The following is a 26348-nucleotide window of genomic DNA, read 5'->3' as shown; positions in this document are numbered from 1 at the left end:
TTTGCATTTACAAATCATTGACTAATAAAAATTTGTGGGGAAGAAAGAACTGGATGTGAATGCTAGAAGTCAGAAACTAAATAAATAAATTAATTTATTTTTTTAAAAAAAGAAACAAAGATGTTGACTGGGCCATGCACCCTCCAAAGACTCAAGGGAAGAATCCTTCCTTGATTTTTTTTAAATATATTTTAAATTTTTATTTATTTTATTTGTTTATTTTTGGCTGTGTTGGGTCTTCGTTGCTGCGCGCGGGCTTTCTCTAGTTGCGGCAAGTGGGGGCTACTCTCCTTGCGGTGCACGGGCTTCTCATTGCCGTGGCTTCTCTTGTTGCGGAACAGGGGCCCTAGGCACGTGGGCTTCAGTAGTTGTGGCTCGTGGGCTTCAGTATTTGTGGTGCAAGGGCTCAGTAGTTGTGGCTCGTGGGCTGTAGAGCACAGGCTCAGTAGTTGGGGTGCACGGGCTTAGTTGCTCCTCAACATGTAGGGTCTTCCCAGACCAGGGCTCGAACCCACGTCCCCTGCGTTGGCAGGCGCATTCTTAACCACTGCACCACCAGGGAAGCCCTCTTCCTTGATTCTTTTAGGTTGCGGAGGTTGCCAGCAATCCTTGGAATTCCTTGGCTTGTGGCCACATACTCCAAGTTCTGCCTCTGGGGTCATCTTCACTTTTTGCACGTGTGTGTATCCTCTCCTCTCCACTTCTTCTTTTTTTTTTTTTTTTGGCCACGCCGCTGGGGCTTATGGGATCTTACTTCCCCAACCAGGGACTGAACCCCGGGCCCACAGCAGTTAAAGCACTGAGTCCTAACCACTGGACTGCCAGGGAATTCCCTCTCCTCTTCTTATAAAGACACCAGTCATGATGGATTTAAGATCCACCCTAGGCCAGTATGACCTCATCTTAACTAGTGACATCTGCAAAGATCTTGTTTCCAGATAAGGTCACATTCTGAGATTCCAGGTGAACCTGAATCTTTGGGGGACGCTATGCAACCCAGCACATCAAGCTTCATATTAAACTCTCCCTGGGCCTCACTTCCCTCCCACCTCACCAGGTTGAGCCAGTTTGTATCCAGAGAACTCTGGTGGCTCCAACTGTGGGCGGGCCACCATGGGAACAGGCACAGTCCTTGCCTCAAAGAGCTCACGGTTAGGTCAAAGGTTAGGAGCCACTTGAGGCAAACACGTGTTAATGGGGTTTCCATTATTTTTTGTTTACTATCAAAACCTCAACAATGAAGCCCGACTCTGACTCAGGCAGGCATCTGGGGGTTTCACAGAGGCCCAGGTTCTCCTGACTCCCTGACCCATTCCTTTCCTTCCCCTATAAGCCATAATCAGGTATGTTTCTCATTGTGGCAGATGTGTTTATTTTCCCTCCCCCACTAGAAGAGGACATGGCTGCAGCAGACCCTTGATCAACATTTGTCAAATCAATGATTGAGTAAATGAGATTATGCAGGTACGTGTCCAGCAGAGGAGCTATTCAATACACAGAAGCTGTAACCTCTACCACTCTTACTCTTTCTAACGAGGAAGGAGTCTCACATTTCCTGGGCATCCCCAATTCTGAGGAACATTTGAGTTGGAAAATCACTGAGTGTGGGGCTGGGGAGTCAGCCCCAGTGCCTCACTGTTCTCAGTCTGTCACAAGCCTTTCCAGGTTTCGGTGACGCTTCCTCACAGCGTCCACTGAGAAGTGTAGGTGAATGGATAAATGAACTGTAGTCCATCTGAACCGTGGAATAGCAGTCAACACTAAAAAGAAATGGGCTATCAAGCCGTGAAAAGACATGGAGGAGGAACTTCCCTGGTGGCACAGTGGTAAGAATCTCCCTGCCAACGCAGGGGACGCGGGTTCAAGCCCCGGTCCAGGAAGATCCCACATGCCGTGGAGCAACTAAGCCTGCGTGCCACAACTACTGAGCCTGCGCTCTAGAGCCCACGAGCCACAACTACTGAAGCCCGCGCGCCTAGAACCCATGTTCTGCAGCAAGAGAAGCCACCGCAATGAGAAGCCCACGCACTGCAACGAAGAGCAGCCCCCCGCTCGCCACAACTAGAGAAAGCCTGTGCGCAGCAACGAAGACCCAACGCAGCCAAAAATAAGTAAATAAATAAATAAAATTTTAAAAATAATAAAAAATAAATTAATTTTTAAAAAAGCCATGGAGGAAACTTAAATGCACATTCCTGAGTGAAAGAAGCCAATCTGAAAAGGCTACATACTTCATGATCCCAACTACATGACATTCTGGAAAAGGCAAAAATTAGAAGTTCTTTGAAATCAGTTTTAGAAGATTGATTAAACCATTATATTTAAAAAAAGGCAAAAATTATGGAGATAATAAAAAGATCCGTGGTTGCCGGGACTTAGGGAGACCAGGCCAGGGAGGAACCGGCAGAGCACAGAGGATCTTCAGGGCAGTGCAACTGCTCCGTATGATACTGTAATGGTGGACGTCTGTGCAAACCCGTACAATGGAAACACCAAGGGTGAACTCCAAGGTAAATTACGGGTGATACCATGTGTCAGTGTAGGTTTCATCAGTGGTGACACATGTACCACTCTGCTCTGTTCTCCGGCTCTAGTGGGGATGTTGATGGTGGAGGAGGTTACGCCAGCCGGGGATGTATGGGAAATCTCGGTACCTTCCTCTCCATTTTGCTGTGAACCTAAAACTGCTCTAAAATTTAAATGTTATTACTTTTGAAATATGTATCTCTGACCCGCTCACTCCTGAAGCGCTCCCTCTGCCTTTGCCTGTGCTGTTGCCGCTGTCAGGTGGCTCTCAGCCCAACTCTGACTCATTTCTCAACATCCCTTCCACAGAAAACCTTCCCCTCCCCGCCGACCAGCTCACTGTTCCATTATTCTCTGTCACCATTCCTCCAAGTATTTCTTGAAGGCATTTATCCCAGTGGATAATTAAGGGCCGTCAAGTATGAGGTTTTGGTCCACATCTGTCCTCCCACCAGTCCAGTGCCATCCACTAGAATTTTCTACAAGGTTGAGAATGTTCCATACCTGTGCTGTCCAATGGGCACTTGAAATGTGACTTGTGCAACTGAAGAACTGAATTCTTAATTGTAATTAATCTCCATATAAATAGCCGTGTGTGGCTCGTGGCCCCCTAGGGGACAGTGCAGCAAGACTGGAAGCCCTGGGAATCCCCTGGCAGTCCAGTGGTTAGGGCTCCGCGCTTTTACTGCCGAGGGCCCAGATTGGATCCTGGCTGGAGAACTAAAATCCCACAAGCCGTGTGATGCAGTGGGAAAAAAAAAAAAAAAGACTGGCAGCCCTATGAGGGCAGGGACAATGTCGCAGTACTACTGCTGAACCCCCCCCTCTAGAGCTGCGTGGCTGCTTGAAATGTAAGTTGAATGATGAATAAGGTGAATGAGTGAGTGAAGGCGCCAGCCGTGGCCCTGAATGATCCCAGCTCCCGAGTCCCTTGGGTGATTCCAGGCTAGAGGGTGAGTTCCGATCCTGCCACTGGCCCCTCAGAGCCGCCTCACAGCCCCAGGTCCCCCCCCCCCGAAGATGACCGGCCTGCAACAGTGCCACCACGAGCTTCCAAGCATCCTCCCTGTGTCCTCACTGCTGGGATCCAGGAAGACACGTCAGGATGAAGGGAACGACCCGGGGTTCTGAGCCCCCGCACTTGCCAAGTCTCCCCTCCTCTCAGGACACCTGTTAGGGTGCAGTTCCATCCAGGCAGGAGGCGCTTCACAGAGGAGGGACATTCCAGCGAGAGACGGTTTCAGCTGCTTAAGAAGGTGAGCCTCAGGCAGTCAGAGCGGCCTCACGGGGGAGCCAGCCACCTGAGAAAGCAAGGAGCCTCCTGGCCTGGGGCAGAGGTGGCTCAAGGGTCAGAGTGGAGAAGCCAAAGTTCTGTAAAACAAGAGGCCGGTTGTGTTGGGCTGAACCTTGCCTTTTCTGGCCTGTTGCCCTGTTGGGCTTCACAGGTACTAGGGTCAAATTCCAGCTTCCTCACTTATAAGGTGGGTAACCTGGGGCCAGCGCACCTGTCCTCCCTGAGCCTCAGTTTCCTAATCTGTAAAATGGGTGCTGAGAGGAAGGCGGCAGGTAATAATGCAGCACCCTCTGGCTTAGCCCAGATGATCAGCCCAGCTGTGGCCCCGGGAGGAAAGGAGCAGCACCTAAAGGGTCAAATGTGTGTCTCCTTTCAAAGGAAAAGACTGAGGGAGCACCTGCTCACAGCACCTCTCCAGCTGTTACTGACATTCCCATTTCTCAGATGGGCATGTGGACAGTAACGTGACTTCCCAGGGCCACAAAGAAAAGACCCATAGCCCCATCCACCCTCCCATTCATGCCCGGGCCTCTGTCCTCAGTCAATCAGGGCCTCTGCCTGAGACGCGCACACCCACACTTCCACCTGCCCAGGCGACTGTTGTCTGGCCAGCTCCCGCACCCCTCCCACAGGAAGCCGTCTGAAGAAGCCTCCTGCTCAAGAGCCACGGATACCCCCATCCCCCCTTCAGCCAGGTTTATGGTCCTTTATTACCTCATTTGTTGGGAAAAGGCAAAATGATGATTGCTTTTTTCCTTTTTTTTCCACCTGTATTTCTTAGTTTTTTCCAGCTTCACTGAGGTACTTTGATGAGCTCTGATGTACGTCTACACCCGCGACGCCATCACGCGTCCACGGGATGAACGTCTCCATTTTCCCAGGCCGACCTTATATGTTCTTCACCACACGCAGCCGCTCCTCCTCCTTCTTCTCGTCACCACTGGTACTTGTACATTCCTATTTATTCTGTCTTGCCCAGTAAGCTGGGCACCTTGTGAGGGCAGGAAACACACCTGGTTTCTTCTCCACTGCATCCCATCGCATGGCACCATGCCTAGTACAAACAGTGTGAGGGACGAAGGGGGGAAGAGAGAAAGCGAGAAAGGGAGGGAGGGAGAGAGGGGAGTTTCCAGACTGACAGCTCCTCCAGGGCAGGCTCTGTGTCCAAGACATCAGCACAGAGCAGGTACTCAACTCGCACCGGTGGAAACGTACCTGCAGCTCCCAGAGCCCAGGGCTGACCACCATCCCTGAATTAGACCAAAAGAGCTGGAACTGACCCAGGAGGGACTTCCCTTCCTGGTTCCCGGGCCTCTAAGACAGCACAGGGTCAGGGCGAAGCATCCTCGGTGCTCTTCCTCTGGGCCAGGTGACAGAGGGCAACACCCTGGCGAACAGGACACCTTCCTGATAGCACATTCTGCACCCGCCATGCTGTTTCATGTACTGATCTAGGAAAATCTGCCCAGGTTAGCCCAGGGACCGTGGGCTCCCCTTTGGTCTTTTGGAGCCACCAGGAGGTCGAACAGCCCTCTTCCCACCACACACCCCCAAGGTGCTGCGCAAAAGGTGCCTGAGGATCTGCACTGTCCCTAAGATGGGAGGCGGTGGGTCACCCCATCCTCACGGGCCACAGCTCCCACCGTCCCCAGCGCAGCCCTGGGGGAGCCCCAGGTTCATGGAGGGGAGGGGGTCCCCCAAGGCCTCAAATCTGGGTTGACTAGGGGGCCAGTTTCCGTATCTCACTCCCTCTGGCGGTGTGGGAGAGGCCTCACCCACTTTCCCTCCATGTCAACCACAGCTTCTAGCAGAGTGGAGGCCAGCCAGGCTCGGAGAAGATTCCCAAACTGACCCCGCCCTCCAGGCTGCTTCCCCCTGGGCCAGATCTGCACTTGAAAGTGGGCACAGAGAATAAAGGATGGCGTCCACCCTCCGGTCAGAAGGACGCAGGCCTCGCCACGTCCCCCCCGCCGGAGCCAACTAAAGCCGTCTCTGCCGACCCCGCATCCCCTTGTCCACAGGCCTCCGGTGGGTGGCGCTGTCCATTCTATGGGGGTCACCCCAGGTGAGTGGGCAGGTGTTAAGTTTGAGGCCCCGCCCTCAACCTCAGAGCCCCTGGCTCTCCGCAGGTACTCAAGGGAAACTGAGGACAAAATCTGTGGCCTGGGAGACCCCACTATCCCAAGAGGACAGTGAGGGAGCAGCACCCACAGGGACGAAGGTCCCCACCCAGTTCTACGAGGTGGTACAGGGCCCACAACTCCCTAGCTCCCCACTCTCCCCGCATCTGGACCTCAGAACCCAGCGAGAAATCGAGGGGAACAAGGGCCAGGCGGGGAACTCACTTCAACAGGATTCGAGGCCGGAATCCCTAACTCCTCCCACTTAACCCGATCCCAGACCCTTCAGGGTGAGAGGCGCCTCGAAGCATCCCCAGGGCCCCAGCCTTCTCCCCAACATCCAACAACGCCAGCCGCAAGCCACGTGTTTCTTTAAGGTGTGCACTTTATTGAACTGGTCTCAAGTCAGTGTACAGGTAAGCCCTGGTTACCTCCGCACCTCAACCCGCTCCCAGGGGGACCAAAAGCCTTCATACATCTCAAGATGGGGGACAAAAAAGGGGGCCGTGATGGCTGACCATTCAAAATAAAACAAACAAAAAGAACAAGTATTAAGGCAAAGATTAAAAAAAAAATTTTGGAGTACATAATTTACACAAAAGCAACGCTATCACCCTCCCCTATGTGGACTCGGGCGAGGACTGGCCCTTCTCCTAAGGGAGAAGTGGGGCGGCTTTTGGGAAGGCAAGGGACTTCCTGTAACAATGCATCTCACGATATTTGGAATGACTATTAAAAAAAAAAAAGAACAATGTACAATCAAAGTCCTCGGCCACATCGTAGAACTCTGGGGCTGCTCCATCCAATGCTGTCACCTTCACCGTTCCAGTTTTTAAATCCTGAGTCAAGCGCAAAAAAAAAAACAAAAACAAAAAAGACCAATAAAAAAAAAAACCAAATAAAGCCATGCCAATCTCATCTCGTTTTCTGCACAAGTTAGGTTTTGTCGAGAAAAGGGTGTGACGCAACTAAGAGTCCGCCTAGAAGCACTTGCGGTGGACGATGGAGGGGCCAGACTCGTCGTACTCCTGCTTGCTGATCCACATCTGCTGGAAGGTGGACAGCGAGGCCAGGATGGAGCCGCCGATCCACACGGAGTACTTGCGCTCAGGGGGAGCGATGATCTGGAGAGAGAAAGGGACAGTGAGGGCTCTGGCCGTCCCAGCCCTGGTACACCAGGGCCTACAGCAAAGCAGCTGCCTTGAAGACCACCACGCTATCTGCACCCAAAGCCAGATCTCACCCCCCCACCCCAGGTGCCCAAGCCAGCTGGGGCCAGGCACTCACCTTGATCTTCATCGTGCTGGGAGCCAGGGCGGTGATCTCCTTCTGCATCCTGTCGGCGATGCCTGGGTACATGGTGGTCCCCCCAGACAGCACCGTGTTGGCATAGAGGTCCTTGCGGATGTCGACATCACACTTCATGATGGAATTGAAGGTAGTTTCGTGGATGCCACAGGACTCCATGCCTGAGGAGAAAGAGAAGCCAGACTTAGCTCCCTGTGTGGCCACGGTGACCCTCGTGTGGGGCGGGCATGAGACCTCCTTACTCACCCAGGAAGGAAGGCTGGAAAAGAGCCTCGGGACAGCGGAACCGCTCGTTGCCGATGGTGATGACCTGACCATCGGGCAGCTCGTAGCTCTTCTCCAGGGAGGAGCTGGAGGCCGCGGTGGCCATCTCCTGCTCGAAGTCCAGGGCGACGTAGCAGAGCTTCTCCTTGATGTCACGTACGATTTCCCGCTCGGCCGTGGTGGTGAAGCTGTAGCCACGCTCCGTGAGGATCTTCATGAGGTAGTCCGTCAGGTCCCGGCCAGCCAGGTCCAGACGCAGGATGGCGTGGGGGAGGGCGTACCCCTCGTAGATGGGCACCGTGTGGGTGACCCCATCACCGGAGTCCATCACGATACCAGTGGTGCGGCCAGAGGCGTACAAGGACAGCACAGCCTGGATGGCCACGTACATGGCTGGGGTGTTGAAGGTCTCGAACATGATCTGCACGGAGAGATATACCATGTCACACTTGGGAAGCCACCGGGAGCAGTCAGGCCAGACTGGGAACATGCAAAGAGTGCAAGGAACATGACTAAGTGTGCTGGGGCTCCCAGGACGGGGATTCACTTCAGACCTATGGTGCACCTACTGAATACACACTCCGAGGCCACTGTACAGCAGCCTCGTCGGCTTTGTCACACGAGCCAGTGTTAGTACCTACACCCACAGCACTTTATGCTTTCAACACCTAGTCAGAAAAGCAAACACGAGAAAAAGATTCCATCTGGGAAAAAGCAAATAGAACCTGCAGAGTTCCAAAGGAGACTCAGGTCAGAGAAGAAAGTCCTAGGAAAATGGCAGAAGAAAGAACAAGTGAGAAAGGGCGTGGCCAAGAAGGGCGAGAAACGGGGTGCGGGGGGCGCCCAGGCGAGGCCGGCGGGCCACTGACCTGGGTCATCTTCTCACGGTTGGCCTTGGGGTTCAGGGGGGCCTCGGTCAGCAGAACGGGGTGCTCCTCGGGGGCCACACGCAGCTCGTTGTAGAAGGTGTGGTGCCAGATCTTCTCCATGTCGTCCCAGTTGGTGACGATGCCGTGCTCGATGGGGTACTTGAGGGTCAGGATGCCTCTCTTGCTCTGGGCCTCATCACCCACATAGGAGTCCTTCTGGCCCATGCCCACCATCACGCCCTGCGGAGGGAGGGGCAAGGCGCCTTCAGCTCAGGCACTGCCCCACCGACCCTCACCCAGAAAGCTGAAGGCCTCCCCCTCCCTCCCTCCGCCTGCTCCCGAGAGGGGAGCCCCACCCACCAAGTCAGACCCGAGGCGGGCGCCTTACCTGGTGCCGGGGGCGCCCCACGATGGAGGGGAAGACGGCCCTGGGAGCATCGTCACCCGCGAAGCCGGCCTTGCACATGCCGGAGCCGTTGTCGACCACGAGCGCAGCAATATCGTCATCCATGGCAAACTGCGGGGAGAACAGGACCATGAGCTGTGCGGCCGCCCCCGCCCTACCCACTTCCGGCGCACCGCGCCTTCGAGCCGCCAGGGGGCGCCGGCGCGCGCCCAGATTGGGGACAAAGGAAGCCGGCCGGCCGCGTTATTACCATAAAAGGCAAACGCGGGTTGGAGGCGGCCCCGCGGCTCGCGGCAGGAAGCCAGGCCTCCGCCCCCCTACACCGGGCGCCGGCCCCGCCCCGCCCAAAAAGCACCACCCGGCGAACGCTCAGCAGCCACACCCGCGGGAGCCGGCGGCGCGAGAAGGAAGTGCGCGCAGGCGCTCTCGCGCCGCGGCGACCCCACCCCTTCCGGCCGGCCGCCCCGCCCTCGCTTCCCGAGCCTAACGCGCACACGCACGCGCACTGGTGTCCCCAGCCCCCACCCGGCCCTGCTGCCCCGCCGCGCCCACCCACCCTCCCGCCTCGCTGCCCCGCCGCCCCGCCGTCCCGCCGGCGGAGCGAGCCGCCCGCTCGGACAAAGACCCGCGGCCGCCCCGGTCCCGACGACAATATTCTGGAAGCGCGCCCCGAGCGCAGCTCCGGACCCGAGCGAGGAGCGCATGAATCCACTCCCCGCAGCCGGGAGGCTGTCCACGGGGCCAGGATCGCGGGCTGCCTGCCCGGAGGAGGCGCGGGCCCAGCGCACTAGCGGCCCGGTGGGCGCGGGGCCCTACCTGGTGGCGGTGTAGACCGGCGGCGAAGGCGGAGCGGCGAGGGCGAGGGGCCTGTGCTGGCGGAGTGGACGCGGTCTCGACTGTGGCTGCGCGTCGCGCCGCCGGGTTTTATAGGGCGCCGCCGCGGCCGCTCGAGCCATAAAAGGCAACTTTCGAAACGGCCAGCGCTGATTGGCCCCGCGCCGCTCACTCACCGGCCTCGCCGCACAGTGCAGCATTTTTTTACCCCCTCTCCCCTCCTTTTGCAAAAAAAAAAAAGAGAGAGAGAGAGAGAAATGGACTGGGAGAGAGCGAGAGCGAGATTGAGGAAGAGGAGGAGGGAGAGAGTTTTGGCTTTGGGTGCTGGGCCCGCGGGTCGGGGGGTGCGAGCCCCGGGCCGCCGCCCCGCTGAGCAGTGCCCGGTCCGGCCCCGCGTGGCCAGGCCTGCACCCGGCCTGCCTGTCTCTCCGGGTCCCCCCACCCCGGGACCCTCCGGGTGTGGATGCCCCAGAGCAGTGAGCGACCCGGTGGGCAAGGGTCAGCACAGATGCGAGGGTGCCTGGTTGCTGTGGGCGCATACTTAAGGAACAGTTGGGGGGAGAGGGGTGGGCAGCGAGTTACCCCCCTTGTCCACATTAGCTCCACTGCCCAGAAAGCCTGGGTTACAGGGGGGCCTCAGACTGGGGGTGCTGAGCTTGCTGAGTGGGGTTCTCCGTTTGCTAAGGGGGCACATTACTACTCAGAGACCTGGGGCTGAGGACTGTGGTGTTTCATGGGGGAGTCAGGGGGGCTGGTGGCCATTTAACAGGGGCTTCAAGACCACAGTCCCCAGGGACAGGGCAGGCGCCCCCCCCCCCCGCCCCCAGGGGCCAGCGGCTAGAAGTTCCCTGTGAGAAGGGCTCCAGACCTCCCCTGCTGCAGACCTGGGGAGTGGTGGGCTCTGTAGAGCAGAGAAACTGTTCCCATGGATCTGGGCTGCCTCGGAGCTGCCTGGTCACACCCAGCCAAGGCCAAGCCTGGGCTGTTAGCCGGCGACCCGGGCAGCTGCCAACCACTGCTGGGCGCAGGCAGGCAGGGCCATTTGTCACAGCTCGGGCCCGGGACCCACCGTCCATCGTCTGTCTGTCATGTGCAGCCACAGCTGAACTGCCCTCCTGGACCATCTGGAGGCCACCAAGGACTGAGGAAGGACACACAATGTGCCAGAGAGGAGTGAGGGTGAGGGGTGGGGCGGCAGTGACAGTAGCTGAAGGCCAGCTGCCCTCAGAGGAGACCCTCCCACCGCACCTGCTCCTGCCCTGGGTCTCTCCACCAAACCCTGGAGCAGACCTGGGTGCCCCACAGTGTTCTGGGTGGTTCCCTGCTCTGAGAAGTGCCAGGCCGGCAGGGAGAGCCTGCCACCCAGAGGGTGGCCGACAGTGGTCACTGTGTGGTAAAAGGAAACCCAGAGGCCATGGAACCCCCCGAGGGGCATCTGGCCCGACCTGGAAGAGCACACATCCTCTCAGAGGTGGTGACAAGCTGAATTTTCACACAAGGGAAAACGGGAAGGGTGGTCCAGGTAGGGGCCCTGGCCTGTTGCCTGTGGTCTGTGTCCAGGCACCCCTGGTCTGCCCAGGGCTTTGCTACACATAGTAGGTGCTCACTGAGCGTGTGTTGAAACCAGCGAAAGATTAGTCCATATATGGAGGTGGAATCTGGCCAGGGCAGAGGCAGCTTGGTCCAGCCCACTGCAGGAGGCTAGTGCTGGCAGGGCTCTTTGAAGGTTGCAGAGGCCACAAACAGGTAGAAAGGGTGACCGTCTCCCAGGGCACAGCAGAGCCCATGGGCTCAGAGCCACCTGCCAGTGTTCCCAGGGATCTGCTCTCTCTGGCTCCCCCAGCCCCGCCCCGGGCCTGGGCAACTGTTCCCAGCCCGTCCACTCCCTGCTTCCCAGAGGCCGGACTGCCCTGTCCCTGGCCTTGTGTGTCTCATTCACGGGCGTCCGGCCAGCCACCCTGGGACCTGCCAACCCTGTGATTCAGGAGCTTTGGTGGGGGGTTGGGGGGTGACCCTCTTTGCTGCCAGTTGATGAGGGCTGCTCCTGGCTGTTCACTGAGCCTGGTGGGTGTTGGACAGACTGGGACCAGGGCTGCAGGGCAAGGCGTGGGAGACTCTGGTGGCTCCAGGCAGCTACATGGGATGGAGAGCAAGGCTGGTCCCCAAGCAGGACCTGTGCTTCCACCTCGCCGCTTCTCAACCAGGGGCCGGCCGAGGGGCAGGAGCACCAGCCCCACCGAGCTCAGGCTGGACTACTCCCGGCTCTCTGTCTGCGGCAGCTGGGTAGTCTCCTATGCATCTTTCAAGGCCCATCCCAGAAGGCCCCTCCTTGAGGGAGTCCTTTGGCATCTGCATCATATCCCCCCTCCCACCAAAGACCACTGCACAGGGCCAGCATTTATAACTGGGCCTCCCTGACCAGACTGTGAGCCCTTTCGGGTCTCTGGCCCGTCCACCTCCGCCCACCATACCCTCCCCCACCATACACTCTGATCTGTTGAATGAATAAGTGACCGCTTGGGTGTCCTAGGCCCTGAAAAAGGACCTTGGGAAGATGGAGGGGTGGGGGGTGGGGGCCGCAGGCCTAGTAGGAGAGGAGCTGAAGAGAGACACCAGCCAGAGGAGGAAAAGAGGAAGTGGAGGGGCCCGGGGAAGAGGGAGGAGGCCTCCGGAGAGGAAGTGAGCAGGTTCTTTGCTCTGGCTCTGCGAGAACTTTGCCCTTGCAGGGAGTTTTCAGAGCTGTCACCGGGGCAGGCACACAGCCCCCGGGGCCCTTAGCCGGCTCAGCCAATGGGGACTTCACTTGCCTTTCTGGTGCTTTTTTTTTTTTTTTCCTCTTGCGGCTCCCCTCCCTGCGAGGCCTCCAGGCCAGGGGACCTTTACAGCCCATAGCAAAGGACCACTCCCCGCCTTCCTCCAGAACTGGCCACCCAGCCACCTTGCTCTGGGTGTTCGGGCCCCACGGCTGCCCTGACCCGCGGGGAACCCAAGCTCCATTTTCCAGAGGAAGAAACTGGGGCAGGACAGAGAAGGGGAGGAGACCTTAGGGAGACCTTAGACTGTTGGCTCCAGGAGGGCAGAGCCCCTGCGCACCGTAGGTCCTCAGTGAGAAGCAACTGATGGACAGCGTTCTAGCAAGTACACCTCTTGCTACAGAGGAGGAAACTGAGGCCAGACTGGAAAAGGGCTCGGAGTCCGCTGGTGTGAGGGATTCCAGGTGTAGGGCCTGGAGGCCTCTCACTGCCCCTCCCTGGGTGAAGTGTCCCCTGCAGTGTCCTCAGGGACTGGGACCAAAGGCTGTTCCAAGGTCTAAATTCTTGGGTCCCACCTCTGTCCTCAGCACTTATCTCCTGAGGCCCAGAGAAGACAGCCACTGGCCCTTGGTTACACAGCAGGGGGTCCTGAGGCCCCAAGCCTGCACGCTGTCACCACCTTGTTCCCCTGCCCTCGTCCCCTGCTCCCAGGATGGTCTCAAGAGGCAATTCTGGACTTCTGGATTCCTAAGGTCCTGGGAGGGACTGGGCTTGGGGTGCCTCTGCCTTCAGGGCCAGCTCTGGGCTGCCCCGTCCAGGAAGTCGGCTATGACTTCCTCCCTCCTCTACCATAACAGCAGTAAGCTTTCCTGCCCAGAGAGGGGAATTGACCCAGCCAGGAGCTCAACATCCTGGATCACACTGCTCCTGCATCCCACATACCAGCACCAACCAGCCAGATGTGCTTCCAGAGAAGAACAGCACCAGACAACACACTGAATAAAGCAGGTGTGATCCCTGAGACAGACCTCAAACAAGAGAGCAAAAGACTACAAGTGCTGATGCCCAAGAAGGAAAGCAGCGGATTTTCTCGGGAAGGAGGGAGTCATTCGGGAAGGCCCTCTGAGGAGGTGCCCAGCCAGCTGAAGGGGGCCCCGGAGGCGGGAAGGATGGGCTGGGCCCTGTGTGCTCTCCTGGGCATCAGCCAGGGCCTTGGTCCCCATCCTGGCCCGGCCTCTGGCCAGAGTCTCTCCCAGGGCCGCCACTGGGCAGCCTCCAGCCCCTCAGCCTGCCCTCGGCCTCCCCTCCTCCCTGACAGACTTATCTGCCCAAGGGGGATCCCTGCCCCGGAAAAACTGGGAACTTCCAACACTTCTTGGGAGTGTTTTTAAAAATCCTTAAAAACTACCCTCTCTCTTCCTGTCCCCCAGGGCACCCAGAGAAACGCCACCCTCCTGGGGAGTTCCCAGCCTCGCTTATTTGAGTGAATTTTTCAGAAGTAGACGTAAGTTTCCCTGGGCTTCCCCCACTACACACACCCAGCTGAGCCCCTTCTGCTGGAGCCTTCGGCTGGGAGGGCTAGTTGTCTCGGTTCTCCAGATGAGAAGCCGAGGTGACCCAGGCAGACCCTGAGTGCTGAGAGAGGCCCCTTGGGGTGACAGCCGTCCAGGCAGACTGGGGGCATCTGGCCTCGTGCTCCCCGCCCCAGTTGTGGCCCCAGGAGGCCTTTGAGGTCCACTCCTCACCTGGGCCCACCTCAGCCCACCGGGAGTGGGAGGTGACCAGCTCCGAGTCACCTGGCAACCAAGACAGCCCTCAGATGCCAGGTTCCTCTGGTTCTCCAGACAGAGGCCTGAGAAGCTGGGGGACAGGTTGGACCAAGTGGGGTGGGGTCAGCTGCAATTTCAAGTTCAGGCCAAGCAGGGTTCTGGAGCTCCTGGGCCTGACGCCCCAGAGTGTTGGCAAACACGCCCACGGGAATGGCACAGACAGGAGGCCACGGGGACCCTGTGCCTCAGGCCTCTGTCCCCGGGCTGTGGAAAGGGGCAGGGGGGCATCTGGCCCCAGGGGGACCAGGAGCAGTCAGTGACACGGGGTCTCCCATCCCAGGCGCCCAGGGCCACTGGGGGGGGCTCAGCCCCTTCCTGGCTGGGTGGCCTTGTTCCTGCTCCCTTCCTGGCTGGGCCAGGGGCTCCGAAAGGCCCTAGGAGCTGGGGGGAGCGGAGGTACAGCTCCCCAGCTGGAGGGGCCGGAGGAAGTGAAAGGGGAACAGGAAGCGGGAAGGGAGGTGTTGGGAAAGTGCAGGTGGGTGGGTGGGGCGGAGGTGACTCAGGAGCCTCAGGCTCACCTACCTCAGGGCGAAGCCCGCATCCGCATCCAGCATCCATGAGAAGACAGGGAAGGCAGAGTCCCCACGGGCCTGCAGGAAGCAGAGCCCAGACCCACCTGCGCACACAGAAAGCTCACCGCCCCCTGCCGGCCAAGCAGGAATCTCCCCATTTCTCAGAGGAGCCAACTGAGATCAGTGAGAATGGAGAATCAATTACTGATTACCGGAACCCAGGAGTCTGGGCTGGAGCAGGGCAAAGGCCCACAGCCAGTCTCGAGGGGGCCCCCTGAGTCCCTGAGCCTCCAGGGGGCTGCTGTTCTCAGGTGGGCAAACCGAGGCTCAGGGTGGCCAGTGGACAGCGCAGAGCGGGCTCCCTGCTTGGCCGTGGGGCGCACCTGGGGCCCCCCGTGGGGCCCTCCTCAGCTGGCGCTGGCTCCTCCAGCCTGGGGCCTGGGGCCCATCCAAGTGGAAACCCAATCGGCTGGGCTGTGCAGCCGTGTAACCAGGCCCTCCTCGGCCAGAAATCTCAGCCGCCGGCTGGGCTGGCCAGGAACCTGAGCCGGCCCGGTGGCCTGAGCTTCCTGATGTCTCCCCTACGCCCAGCCCTGTGCCAGCTGCCGGGAAGACAGGGGACCAGCCCCTCCCCTTGTCCTGCAGTGTCCACTGGGACACAGTCCTGACCCCATGAGTCTGCTTCTGTACGAGCCCAGAGAAGCCCCATCTCAGGCTTGGGTGTGATGGGTCAGGCGGGGAAGAGGTTTCCCCTGGCACAGCAGCCCCTACTGGGGGCCGGGGGCAGTAACCAGGGTTCCCCCTCCCCAGAGGGGCCCTGCTCCCTCCATTTCCCAGGTCCCCAGTGAGTAATTTGGGCTGTCTGAGTCACCCGGGCTGCTGAGACCCCCCCTAGCACTGGGGGCACACAGGTGCACCTGAGGACACGTGTGCCCACACCTATGACCCAGAACACGTAGTGGCCAGGCTGGGGGGTTGGTCCAGACTCAGGTAGGACTCAGCAATAAACCCAATGTGCACAGGGCCAGGGGGCTGCATGCTGTGCCCTCTTAGCTAAGCCAGAGTGAAGGGAGCCCCAGAGCAGCTGGGGACCCCAGGAAAGAACATGGCACCCTCTTCCCGCCGTGAGGCCCCACAGCATGGTCAGCTCAGCGTCCCGTCTTTTGGGGACCCTGGTCTTTCCTTTTCTGATCCACTTTCAGGCTCTGTGTTAAGTAGGACTCAGTTCTATCCCTCACCCCCGGATGTCCTCAGAAAGGGACTCAGCATCTCTGAGCCCACCAGGGGCAGCAAGACCGAGTGTGGATCGTGCCATCTGAGTGGGCCTTCTGGACCTGTCAGGGGCTTGTCACAGACAGCCTGGAAGGTGACCATCACCTGCCTACTTACCAAAGGGGAAACCAAGGTGCAGAGATGGGCAGAGTCTCACCCAGCATCACACAGCGCCTGGGGCAAGCCAGAGCCCAGGCCTGGAGAGCTAGGGCTTCGCGTTTTGTGTGCTGCCAGGATGGCAAGGAGGATGCTAAGTCTTCCGCCGGGAGAACCAGGCTGGTCTGTCCAGCATGGGCGCAGGACCCCACTCCCCTTGGCCGAGATGGCTCTAAACACAGCCTGAGCAGGCCGACCTGCGGAGACTGCCCAGAAGCCATGTAGGACCTGCTCCTCCTGGCAGGAAGCACACACCGGCCTGGTGGTCCAGGTCTGGCCAAACGCAGCCCTGCTGACGTGCATCGGACGAGGATGAGGGCCTGGTCCCTCATCCCTCCCTGAGTCAGAAGGCCTCCAGGTCCCTCAAAGGCCCTGGTCAGGGGCCTCCTGTCTGCCCCTAGTTGCTCCCTCTCTGTGGGTGGGGGGACCCTGGAGGGCAGGGCCCAAGCTGGGTCCTCCTGGTTCCCAGACACATAGGCAGGGGACTGCAGAAGTGGGTGGAAAGGTATGTGTCCAGCTCTGAAATCTCCGCTCTGGGGACACAGCTGAGCAGGTTGAGTGCTGGCGGCCTCGGCAAACTCACTCATCCACATCGCAGAGCTGTAGGGAGGGGACAGGTGAGCGAACAGACACACTGGAGCTGGGCCTGCTCGGAGCCAGTACAGGGTGGCCATTGCTGGTGACTTGGGCCAGGCCTGCCGTGTCTCTGTGACACGAAGGCCATGTACCGCATCTGGTCCGTCCCAGGCTTACTGGGGGGCTACAGGAAGGGCAGGGGCTCCAACAGGGGACATGTGTGCGCATGTGCAGCACTGTGTCTCTCCCTGGTCTCCGGGCCTGTCACACACAGAGCAGGGCCCAAGAGGGGTGGGTTGTGGGGTGGAGGGAGCCTTCATCTCCTTCTGGATTGTTCTTCCACCAGAGAATACCGGTATAGCCTTTGGGCAAGAAAGAGAGGGGAAAGGCAGGGAGGGGAATGAGAAAAAGACCTGAAGGGGCATTTTATTTATTTTTATTTTTTTAGCCATGCCACAAGGCTTGTGGGATCTCAGTTCCCCGACTAGGGATTGAACCCAGGCCACGGCAGTGAAAGTGTGGGGTCCTAACCACTAGACCACCAGGGAATTCCCATGAAGGGGTATTTTAAACAAGAGGCCACCCAAATCTCCACATCGCCAGGAAAGATGAAAAGAGTGTTGACATCACGGGTCATCCAGGAAATGCAAATGCAAACCACAGTGAGATCCCACTTCACACGCAAGAACAGATTCTCTATGATCCTGTGTTGACAGAGTTCAAGGACAGGGGAGCGAATCTGTGTGCAGAAGTCAGGCCAACGGTGCCCTTTGGGGAGGACCGACTGGAAAGGATGTGATGGAGGCTTCTGGGACCTGGACGTGTCTCTTGGGGTACATGTGAGTGTTCAGTTTGTGGCAATTCAAGTAGCTGCACAATGATAATGTGCGTACTTGCCTAGACGGCAGCTAGTTTGGGAGTGTGGCTGCCCGTCCCCCCACCCCCCATACCCCCACCCCCACCTCCCGCTCCCGCCAGCCTCACTCTACGCTCCAGGCATGCTGGCCTCTAGCCCTTAGAGCCCCAAACTCCCGCCTGCCTCAGGGCCTTTGCACTTGCTGTTCTGTCTGTCTATAATGGACCCTTCTCCCCACACACATCCTTTCTGCTTCTTTAAGTTCTGCTTATCCTTCAGGGCTCAGTGTAAACATCACCTGGTCCAGGAAGCCCTCCGGGATCTCTAGACAAGGGCAGGGTTCTTGTGGCTCTTGCATTTCTTTGTCATGCTTGTCACAGCCGATTATTGGATGTATCTGTGTGATCATAGGTTTATTCTCTCCCTCCATGCTGCACAGGCAGGGACCACATCTGTTTTGATCACTGTGGGATCCCCACCTCAGGGTGTATAGTCAGTACAGTTTGGGGCTTCTTTTTTTTTCTTTTTTTTGGGTCTTCGTTGCTGCGTGCGGGCATTCTCTAGTTGTGGCGAGCGGGGGCTACTCTTCGTTGCGGTGCACGGGCTTCTCACTGCTGGGGCTTCTCTTGTTGTGGCACATGGGCTCTAGGTGCGCGGGCTTCAGTAGTTGCGGCACACAGGCTCAGTAGTTGTGGCTCGCAGGCTCTAGAGCGCAGGCTCTGTAGTTGTGGCGCACGGGCATAGTTGCTCCGCGGCATGTGGGATCTTCCCGGACCAGGGCTCAAGCCCATGTTCCCTGCATTGGCAGGTGGATTCTTAACCACTGCTCCACCAGGGAAACCCCAGCTTTGGGCTTCTATCTTCAGATGGAAGAAAGTAAGGGAGGGAGGGAGGGAGGAAGGGAGGAAAGGAAGATGGATGGATGGATCCAGTTCTCTACAGAAGGGACACAGGTCGCAGGAAAGGATGTACTGGCTCTCAAGGGTGTGAGCGTCCTGTGCCAGGAGGGTGTGGGCACAGCCCTAGCAGGAATGATGTCGCAGGACTGCCAAAGCTGATGAGGAACAGGCCTGGGGAGGAAGGGGTTTTGCCAGCTCAGGGCTCACACCTTCCAGCGGATGTTGATGGGAGGGGTGTATGGGAGGGTGGGTGTCACAGGAAGTCCTCAGGTCTCTGGGCTGCAGCTGACTCACCCAGTGTCTGATATCACTCACAGGTCAGACTTGAGCCTTGTTCTCCAGAAGTCCCCAGGGAAAACAACTGTTTGATATCCTGAACATGTGAGGAGCTGAACTGAAGGAAAAGCAACCCAGCCCGAGGATCAAGCAAGGCTTTCCACAGGAGGGGTCTTTTTGGCTGGGCTTTGAAGTATGAATAGGGGTTCACAAAGGAGACAATTTAGAGGGGGCTTGACAGAAGGTATGTTGGGAGAACTGCAAACATCTGATGTGGCTGGGAACTTGGAAATTGAGTCCATAGAAACCCTAATGGGGAGATCTGGGCTCAACACCATTTTTGTTCTGGCCAACACTCAGTAGAGTACATGGAGGCCCCAGCTGAGAAAGACCCCAACTGGGTGAGCAGGATTGGGGTGGGCATGGGGTTGGTGGAGCCCTCTTAGCACAGCTCAGCAGGGGCTGTGAGTCCTTACCCCTTGGAAAGAATGTACTGGGCCTTGAATTCAGGTCCCATTGTACAGGTGGGGAGACTGAGGTAGGCAGGGTCAGAGCTAGGCTCGAATAGCTGGGTTAAACTTGGGTTCTGGAGCCCATAAGGGCAAGAAACAGGCCCTCCTGGAAGTTGGACACCCTGCAGACACAAGTTTACGGGGCCAGCCTCTGGGGTCCAGCGCTGGGGGTACCATGACACTCGCCAAAGAACTGGTTAGAAACAAGGAACTAGGACTCTGCAACAGGTGACAGCTGCAGGGCCTCTGTGCTGCCCTCCCCCAAAGCTGTCAGGTGCCCCTTCCTCTCCTAGTCAGCCTCAACCTTGGCCCAGAGAAGGAAAGCGAGATGCAGGGCCACACAGCAAGAATGTAGCCTTGGAACTCAGCCAGGAGGTGGGAAAGTGCTTCCCAAGTCTGGAGATTTGCTGGCGCCCAGGATGCTGGGGGTGGGTGTGTTCTCAGAGGACTGGCATGAACTCAGGAGTTGGGACTTTGTCCGCAATGGTAATGGGGAGAGAGGGCGGGGGAGCGGGAGCGGGGTGGGGCGGGCCACGTCTGATGTTTCAGCAGATGGCTCTACATTAGGAGAGGGCCCAGGAGGCTCCAAAACAAACTCTGTAGCCTCAGATTTCAGATTTCTGTCTGTCTCTGGCCAAGTAGAACTTTGTATTAGAAATACTAGAGCTATACAAATAATTATAATAATAGTAATGAGAATAATAACCTATGTGTCTGTGATACTCTTTCATTTTTCTGATGTTCTATAATTTGATTTTATCCCATGGCAACCCCAAGAGGCAGGAGGCACAACTTTCATCATGATGTTTTAAGTTGTGGGTAGCAAAGCTGACAGTCGAGGTTGGGGACCTGCCCGGGGTATGGGGAGCATGCAGCTCACTCACGTTCATGCAGGGCCACGCTTACCTGGATGAGGTGAGGTGGTGAGCCCCCAGCTGGGACCGACTGTCCCTACATGCCCAGATGCCCTTCATGAACCTCTAGGAGGCAGGCTCTGTCCTGCTCACTCCCCATTAACTGCCTCATGAGGCAGGGGTTTTCCCCAAATCCAGGTGAAGCCCAGAGGAGTGAGGGGACATGCCCAAGGTCACACACAGCCAGGGAAAGATGGCAAGAGGGGGCATATATGCCACCTCTGTGACTCTGGGCAAGTCACTTTACTTGCAAAGGGCCTCAGTTTTCTCACCTGTAAAATGGGGGTGAGGACTTCCCTGGTGTCACAGTGGTTAAGAATCCGCCTGCCAATGCAGGGGACACGGGTTGGAGCCCTGGTCCGGGAAGATCCCACATGCTGCAGAGCAACTAAGCTCGTGCGCCACAACTACTGAGCCTGTGTGCCACAACTACTGAAGCCCGCGTGCCTAGAACCTGTGCTCCACAACAAGAGAAGCCACTGCAATGAGAAGCCCGCGCTCCGCAATGAAGAGTAGCCCCCACTGGCCGCAAGTAGAGAAAGCCTGCGCAGCAGCGAAGACCCAACCCAGTCAAAAATAAATAAATAAAAAAAATTTTTAAATTATTAAAAAAAAAAAAAAGTATCTGCCTGCCGATGCAGGCGACACAGTTTCCAGTCCCGGTGCGGGAAGATCCCACATGCCGTGGAGCAACTAGGCCCGTGAGCTACAACTACTGAGCCCACGTACCACAGCTACTGAAGCCTGTGCGCCTAGAGCCCGTGCTCCGCAGCAAGAGAAGCCACCGCAGTGAGAAGCCCGTACACCACAACGAAGAGCAGCCCCTGCTCGCCACAGCTAGAGAAAGCCCACGCGCAGCAACGAAGACCCAACGCAGCCAAAAAGAAATTAATTAATTTAAATAAACAAAAAATGAAAACAACGGGTTCGATCACTGGTCCAGGAAGATCCTGCATGCCATGTAAGCGCAGTCAAAAAAAAACAAAAAAACCACGGAGTTGCTGGGCTGTGGTTACTACTGCTCTTGTTTCCAGGGAAGAACCGGGGCCAGCGGCCTCTCGGTGGTACCTGCTCACGGTTGGTTTGGGGGAGGGGGTGGGGGGGTGGAGGGAGGAGGGGAAGGGTGTTCATGTATCAGCTGATAAGCTAAGCTGCCTGGTTCTGCCCTAGCCCACTCCCAGGGTCCCTGTGAGCGGAGAGCAAAGGACAAAGTGCAGGGGCTGGAATCTGGCCTCTCCCTGTCATCCAGGGGCACTTGTAGGCATATCTAGACTTAATCATGACAGTCACCTTTCCCCCGAGGGTGTATGGGGTGTGGTGCCAGGCTTCCAGCTCAGGAATCTGAAAATATACATGTACACCACGGCCCACCTGTCCCTATCCTCCACTGAAATGTCACCCCAGGCCTGGGGGCAGGGGCAGGTATCCACTGTGGGCCTAGAGACCTTAGGGGCCCCCACCCTTAGGAAGGGCCGTGCCAGGACTCCTGGCCAGGTCTTGCTGACCCCGGAGGAGGGAGGGGATTGTGCGGGTGTCACAGAGCCTTTGCAGCGGGGCTGGACCAGGGTCTTCAGGCCCTGCGGCCGCCCCATCTTCTGCTGCTCAGCTCCCCGGGCCTGTGAACTCTCTCCAAGGCCTGGCGATTTCTGGGGGGGACTCAGGAGAATCTCTTCAGATATAGCTGGGACAGCATTCCCCGTGTCCAGACCCTCTGGTCGGCGTTCATGAGGCCCCACGACAGAAGAGTGGAACCTTTGCAGCACCCTGAACCACGCCGTGCTGTCTCTGGGCCTCAGTGTGCCCACCTGTAAAATGGAGCCCAGTGGCCTCAAACCAGCCTTGCAGGGTCCCAGCTGGACTCTGGACCACACGGATGGGGTGGAATACTGGGTTCCCAGAATCCCACAGCCCATCCCGGCCCTCCTCCCGTAAAGTGGCCAGGGCTGGAGCTGGTGGCTGTTGAAGGTGGAGGAGAACTTTGTTGGGAGTCTGGACCGAGAGACACTGAGCTGCAGAACAGAGGCCCTGACTCTCCCAGGTCAGGGGAGGGGGTAGGGGGTGTCTAAATCAAATCAGAGGGTAGGAGCCCATCTGGACACCTCAGGTAGGTAACTGTCTAGGGTCCCAAGGTGAGCGTGCTCAGACCCATCCCCAGGCAGGTCGTAAGAGCCCAAGGCCAGGACCAGGCTTGGCCGGCAGGGGTGGAGGCTCCGCCTCCCCTGGGCTCGGCCGCTGGGGGCCGGGGTGGGGTGTTTATTATCTGGCGTTCCCAGGCCCGCGCGGCTCACGTGGTCGTGGCTCGGGGCCTCCCGCGTCCCAGGGCCGCTCGGCGGGCTCAGAGATAAGCCTGGAGCTCCCCGTGCGTGTCCAGCGCGGGCCGGGCTGGAGCTCCAGGTCCCCACCCCGCCCCTCGGGCCGGCCCGGCCCACTTGGCCCAACTTCCTCTCCATAAAAGGCGAGGTTTGGGAGCGCCCGGGGAGGGGGCGATGTGGCTGCGGCGGAGGTTTGCCTGGGCCGCCCCCCACCCCGTGCCCCTCCCCCCAGGGAGCTGTCGCGGGCCTGAGCGCCCCGGGTTGGGAGGGGGGCACAGCCCAGCGCCCGGGTGTTCTAAATCCCTGCCTCTCTCCTCCCAGACCATCACCCCGAGTGCACTCCCCCGTCCAAACCGGACCCCCTGTACTCCCCGCATTTTGCGTTTGAACAAACTGAGGCCCACAGCGTGGCAGGGCCGGGGGCGGGGACTGAAGACCAGCAGGAAACCGCACACGTGCCCCGAGGGTCGCAAGGGTCGCGGTGCGACTCAGCTCCGCACAGACGCGCGGGAATTCTGTTCCGTGTGGGGCGTATGTGCATTCTGACGCCCCTAGGCTTGGTGTACCCCCTCCCAGACATACTTATGTTAGGCCGCCCGCATTGCCACTTAGCTCCCTGACCTGGGGCTCACAGCTTCGGTCTACCATCTGTTAAACGGGGACATGATTTTCATCTCCCCGCAAACGTAAAGTACAACAGCCAGCCAGGGGCAGGTGAGGAGGAGGGACAAGGGGGAGCTGCTTCTCCCCTCCGGGGAAAGCCCGCGTCGGGCTGTGGTTCTCGGACCCAAACCCGCCCTCAGAGGACTGCTGTGAAGCCGAGAAATCTGGAGGCCGGGAGACAAACAGTGGGTGCTCAATAAACGCAGCTGCGCCCCTTTGGGAGTGTGTCATCTTTGTCCTGGCCCTGGGCTGGGAAGCAGGGCCTTTGGGTGTCATCGGGTGCCACCCCGCCGTGGTGCGATGTGGCCTTGGCAGGGCTCCGCCCCTCCCCGGACCTCAGTTTCCCTCTCGGTAAATCTGGGAGGCTGGGCCTGGCCAGCTGGGGGTAGGGGTGGGGTGGGGGAGGTGGGGGGAGAGGATGGGCGGCCCACGGGGAAGCGCCCGCAACCCCCCGCCGCCGCCCGGCCCCTCGCAGTCGTGCCCTCAACCCCTCGGCCGGGGTGGGGGGTGGGGGGGCCTGGGAGGCCACGTCCGCTGCCGGCGAGTCCGCCATAAAAGGCAACCGGCGGCGGGGCGCGCGGCCAAACTTAGTCATCCGGCCCGCGGGCCGCCCGGCGCGCGCCGCGCTCAGCTTCCTCCCTGAACTTCCCGTGTGCCGAGGGGCCCCGGAGGGGTCCGAGGTGCGGCTGCGCCTTTCGAAACGTACGCGCTTCTTAAAAGGGCCGGCAGCGGCTGGGCCCTAGGGTGGGGCGCCCTCGGGGAGGCTGGGAGGCTTAGCCTGGGGGGTCCCGGGCTGGGGGCGCCCTCGGGGAGGCTGGGAGGCTTAGCCTGGGGGATTCCAGGCTGGGGACCCGCCGCGGACGCCACCGCCCCGCCCCCACCCAGGTCGGTCTGCGGCGCTTTAACCCCGGAGCTGCTGGACAGTCTGGCGCCGGGGCCGGCGGGCGCCTGGGCCCCGCAGGGTGACCTCCAGAAGATGCCTGCGAGGGAGGCCGAGGTCGCTGCCCAGATCAATCTAAGCGAAGCCCCGGGGAGAAAAGTGCAAGGCAGTCAGGTCGAGTTTGTAAAATGTAAAAACACTTTGTGAAACCACCAAATACCGGCCCTCGGGAGCAGGGATAGATAAGAAGGGTATGGGATGAAATACGTGCAAAGTCAGGAGTGACTGGTCAGAAGCACCCAGATGGAGCAGCCTCAGGCTGTCTGGTTCAGGCCCCCTACAGCCAAAGCTAACTAAGGTTGACAGCAGTCAGGATGGTGGGGGGTAGGCTGTGGGGGGCGGTGCGTGGGGAGCCGTCCTGGGATGGAAAAGTTCTGTGTGCTAATTGGTGGTGACCCCACTGCAGTACACTCAGGACCCAGCTGTACACCCAAGGCTGGTGACCTCTACTGTAGGTGAATTACACACCAATACAGACTGTAAAAAGGAATGTGCACACAGGACACTCCCATTTATCGTTTAGGGACATGTAGGTAGGAACAAAGGCCATGGAAGCAGATGGGAAGGGGCCACCACAGCTTCAGGGTGGAAGTGGGAGGGGGCATAAGGGAGGGCATCCACTGATCCTGATATCCTCTATGTCTTTGAGAAAACAGAACTGAAGAAAGTATAGTGAAATAATTACCGGATCCGGGGGTGCATTATATTCCTCTCTATACTTTTCTGTATATTCGAAATATTTCACGCTTTTCAAAAAGGAGGCGGGGTGAAAGGAGGGGGAAAAGCGCAGAGCCGGTAGCTGGACATGGTGGTCAACCTCTTTGACCCTGAGTTTCTCCTTCTGTACAGTGGGCCAATCAGTAATCTCTCTGGGGCAAGTATATTAGGACTATACGATGTGGGGCATGCAAAGTGTTGAACGTGAGCCGCAGGCACACAGTAGGTGCTCGACAAAGGGGGCAGGTGTGGGGCTCCCCCTTTCCTCAGCACCCCTGGGAGATGGAAGGACTTGCTGGGGTGTGAGCCCAGGGTGGGAAGGTCTTTAGGCCATAGCTCCCTTAGGTTAATGGACTGGCCTGGCCTGGCCTGGCTGGAAAGGCTTGTGTTTCTGACAAATGGGGCCAGCCAACCCCATGCCCTGCTGTCCTGTCCTGTCCTGACTGTCCTGTCCCTGGGGCGAGGGTCACTCCAGGTGAGGCTCAGGGCCAGCATATTCAGCAGGACACGGGCCTGCAGGTCCCCTGGCCTCAGATTCCAGGTGGCCGGAGCCACAGGCAGCCTCCGTAGCGGTGAGGACACACCGCTGGACCCCGGTGCCAGACGGTGAGTCCTGGAGCCCTGCCCTGGAGCATGGCGCAGAGGGCTGCAGAGGGCTGTGGGCAAGCCTGGCCAGCAGGGAGGAAGGGGGGAGGGCGTGGGGGTTTAGAAAGGGCGTTCGGGAAGGAACGGGGAAGAGAAAGCAGAAGGAGAGTCTGCCTTTCCTCCCATGACTTAGGGGCACCCACCGGTGGGCACTGCACCCGGGTGCTCTGATGAAAGCCATCATGACCCTGACGGGGAAGTAAGACCCCCAAATGCAGTGAGGTTAGGTGACTAGGTCAAGGTGGCTCAGCTGAGAAGGGCAGGTATGAGCAAGAGAGGATTGACAGAAGCGTGGCCAGGGGACAACAGAGTAGGTAGCAGGCATGAAGCAGCCCAAGTGAAGGGGAGGCCCTGGGAGTAGGAAGGAGGGGTGGGGGCCCAAGGAAGGGGGGGTTTGGGGGAGCAGAGAGAAGTAAGTAAATGACAACCAGCTGGGGCAGCCCGGAGGGCAGGACCAGCGGGAAGACACTGCTCTCGGGTGCCCTCTAGTGGGGACATTTTCTTCCCTGGCCAGGTGGACCTGTGATGTCCCCACACGATGAATTAGGGACTGGCTGGATCCTCCCTGTACGGCCCAGACCTCCATAGGCACCCCCCTTCATGGCACCCCTTTCCCAACCCTCCCTCATCTCCGCAGGCCCTGCCTCCCCCAGGCCTTGCTGGACAAGAAGTGGCCATGGCAAAGTATCAGGCAAGAGGAGTGTCCTTAGCTGCCCCACGGCCCAGCCGTCATCCACCCACCAAACACTCCAGCTGCAGCCTCCCAGCCACACTGTTGGGGCGGACATTTCTCTCCCCCTTTCCAGGATGAGGAAACTGAGGTCTAGAGGGTACCAGGCATGCCCGCCTCTCATGCACACGAGTGCACGATGGAACTGGGCACCCTGAGTCTGCA

At 58.6% G+C, this 26348-nt stretch overlaps 1 protein-coding gene across 1 annotated transcript; it reads right to left on the bottom strand.

The window, feature by feature from the left end:
- Window positions 1-6307: 6307 nt before the first annotated feature.
- Window positions 6308-9710, bottom strand: ACTB (actin beta). Its single transcript, XM_081257342.1, has 6 exons — window positions 9604-9710; window positions 8770-8898; window positions 8382-8621; window positions 7495-7933; window positions 7228-7409; window positions 6308-7064 (listed from the first exon to the last, which is right to left on the bottom strand). Exons 2-6 carry the CDS (start codon window positions 8890-8892, stop codon window positions 6921-6923), a joined length of 1128 nt encoding a protein of 375 aa, XP_081113468.1. The 5' UTR covers window positions 8893-8898; window positions 9604-9710; the 3' UTR covers window positions 6308-6920.
- Between the last annotated feature and the right edge of the window lie 16638 nt (window positions 9711-26348).

The sequence above is a fragment of the Mesoplodon bidens genome, assembly GCF_964165515.1.
Source record: "Mesoplodon bidens genome assembly, chromosome: 15".
NCBI lineage: Eukaryota > Metazoa > Chordata > Mammalia > Artiodactyla > Ziphiidae > Mesoplodon > Mesoplodon bidens.
The sequence above is the reverse complement of the archived record's forward strand: the minus strand, read 5'-3'. Positions and strand labels throughout refer to the sequence as shown.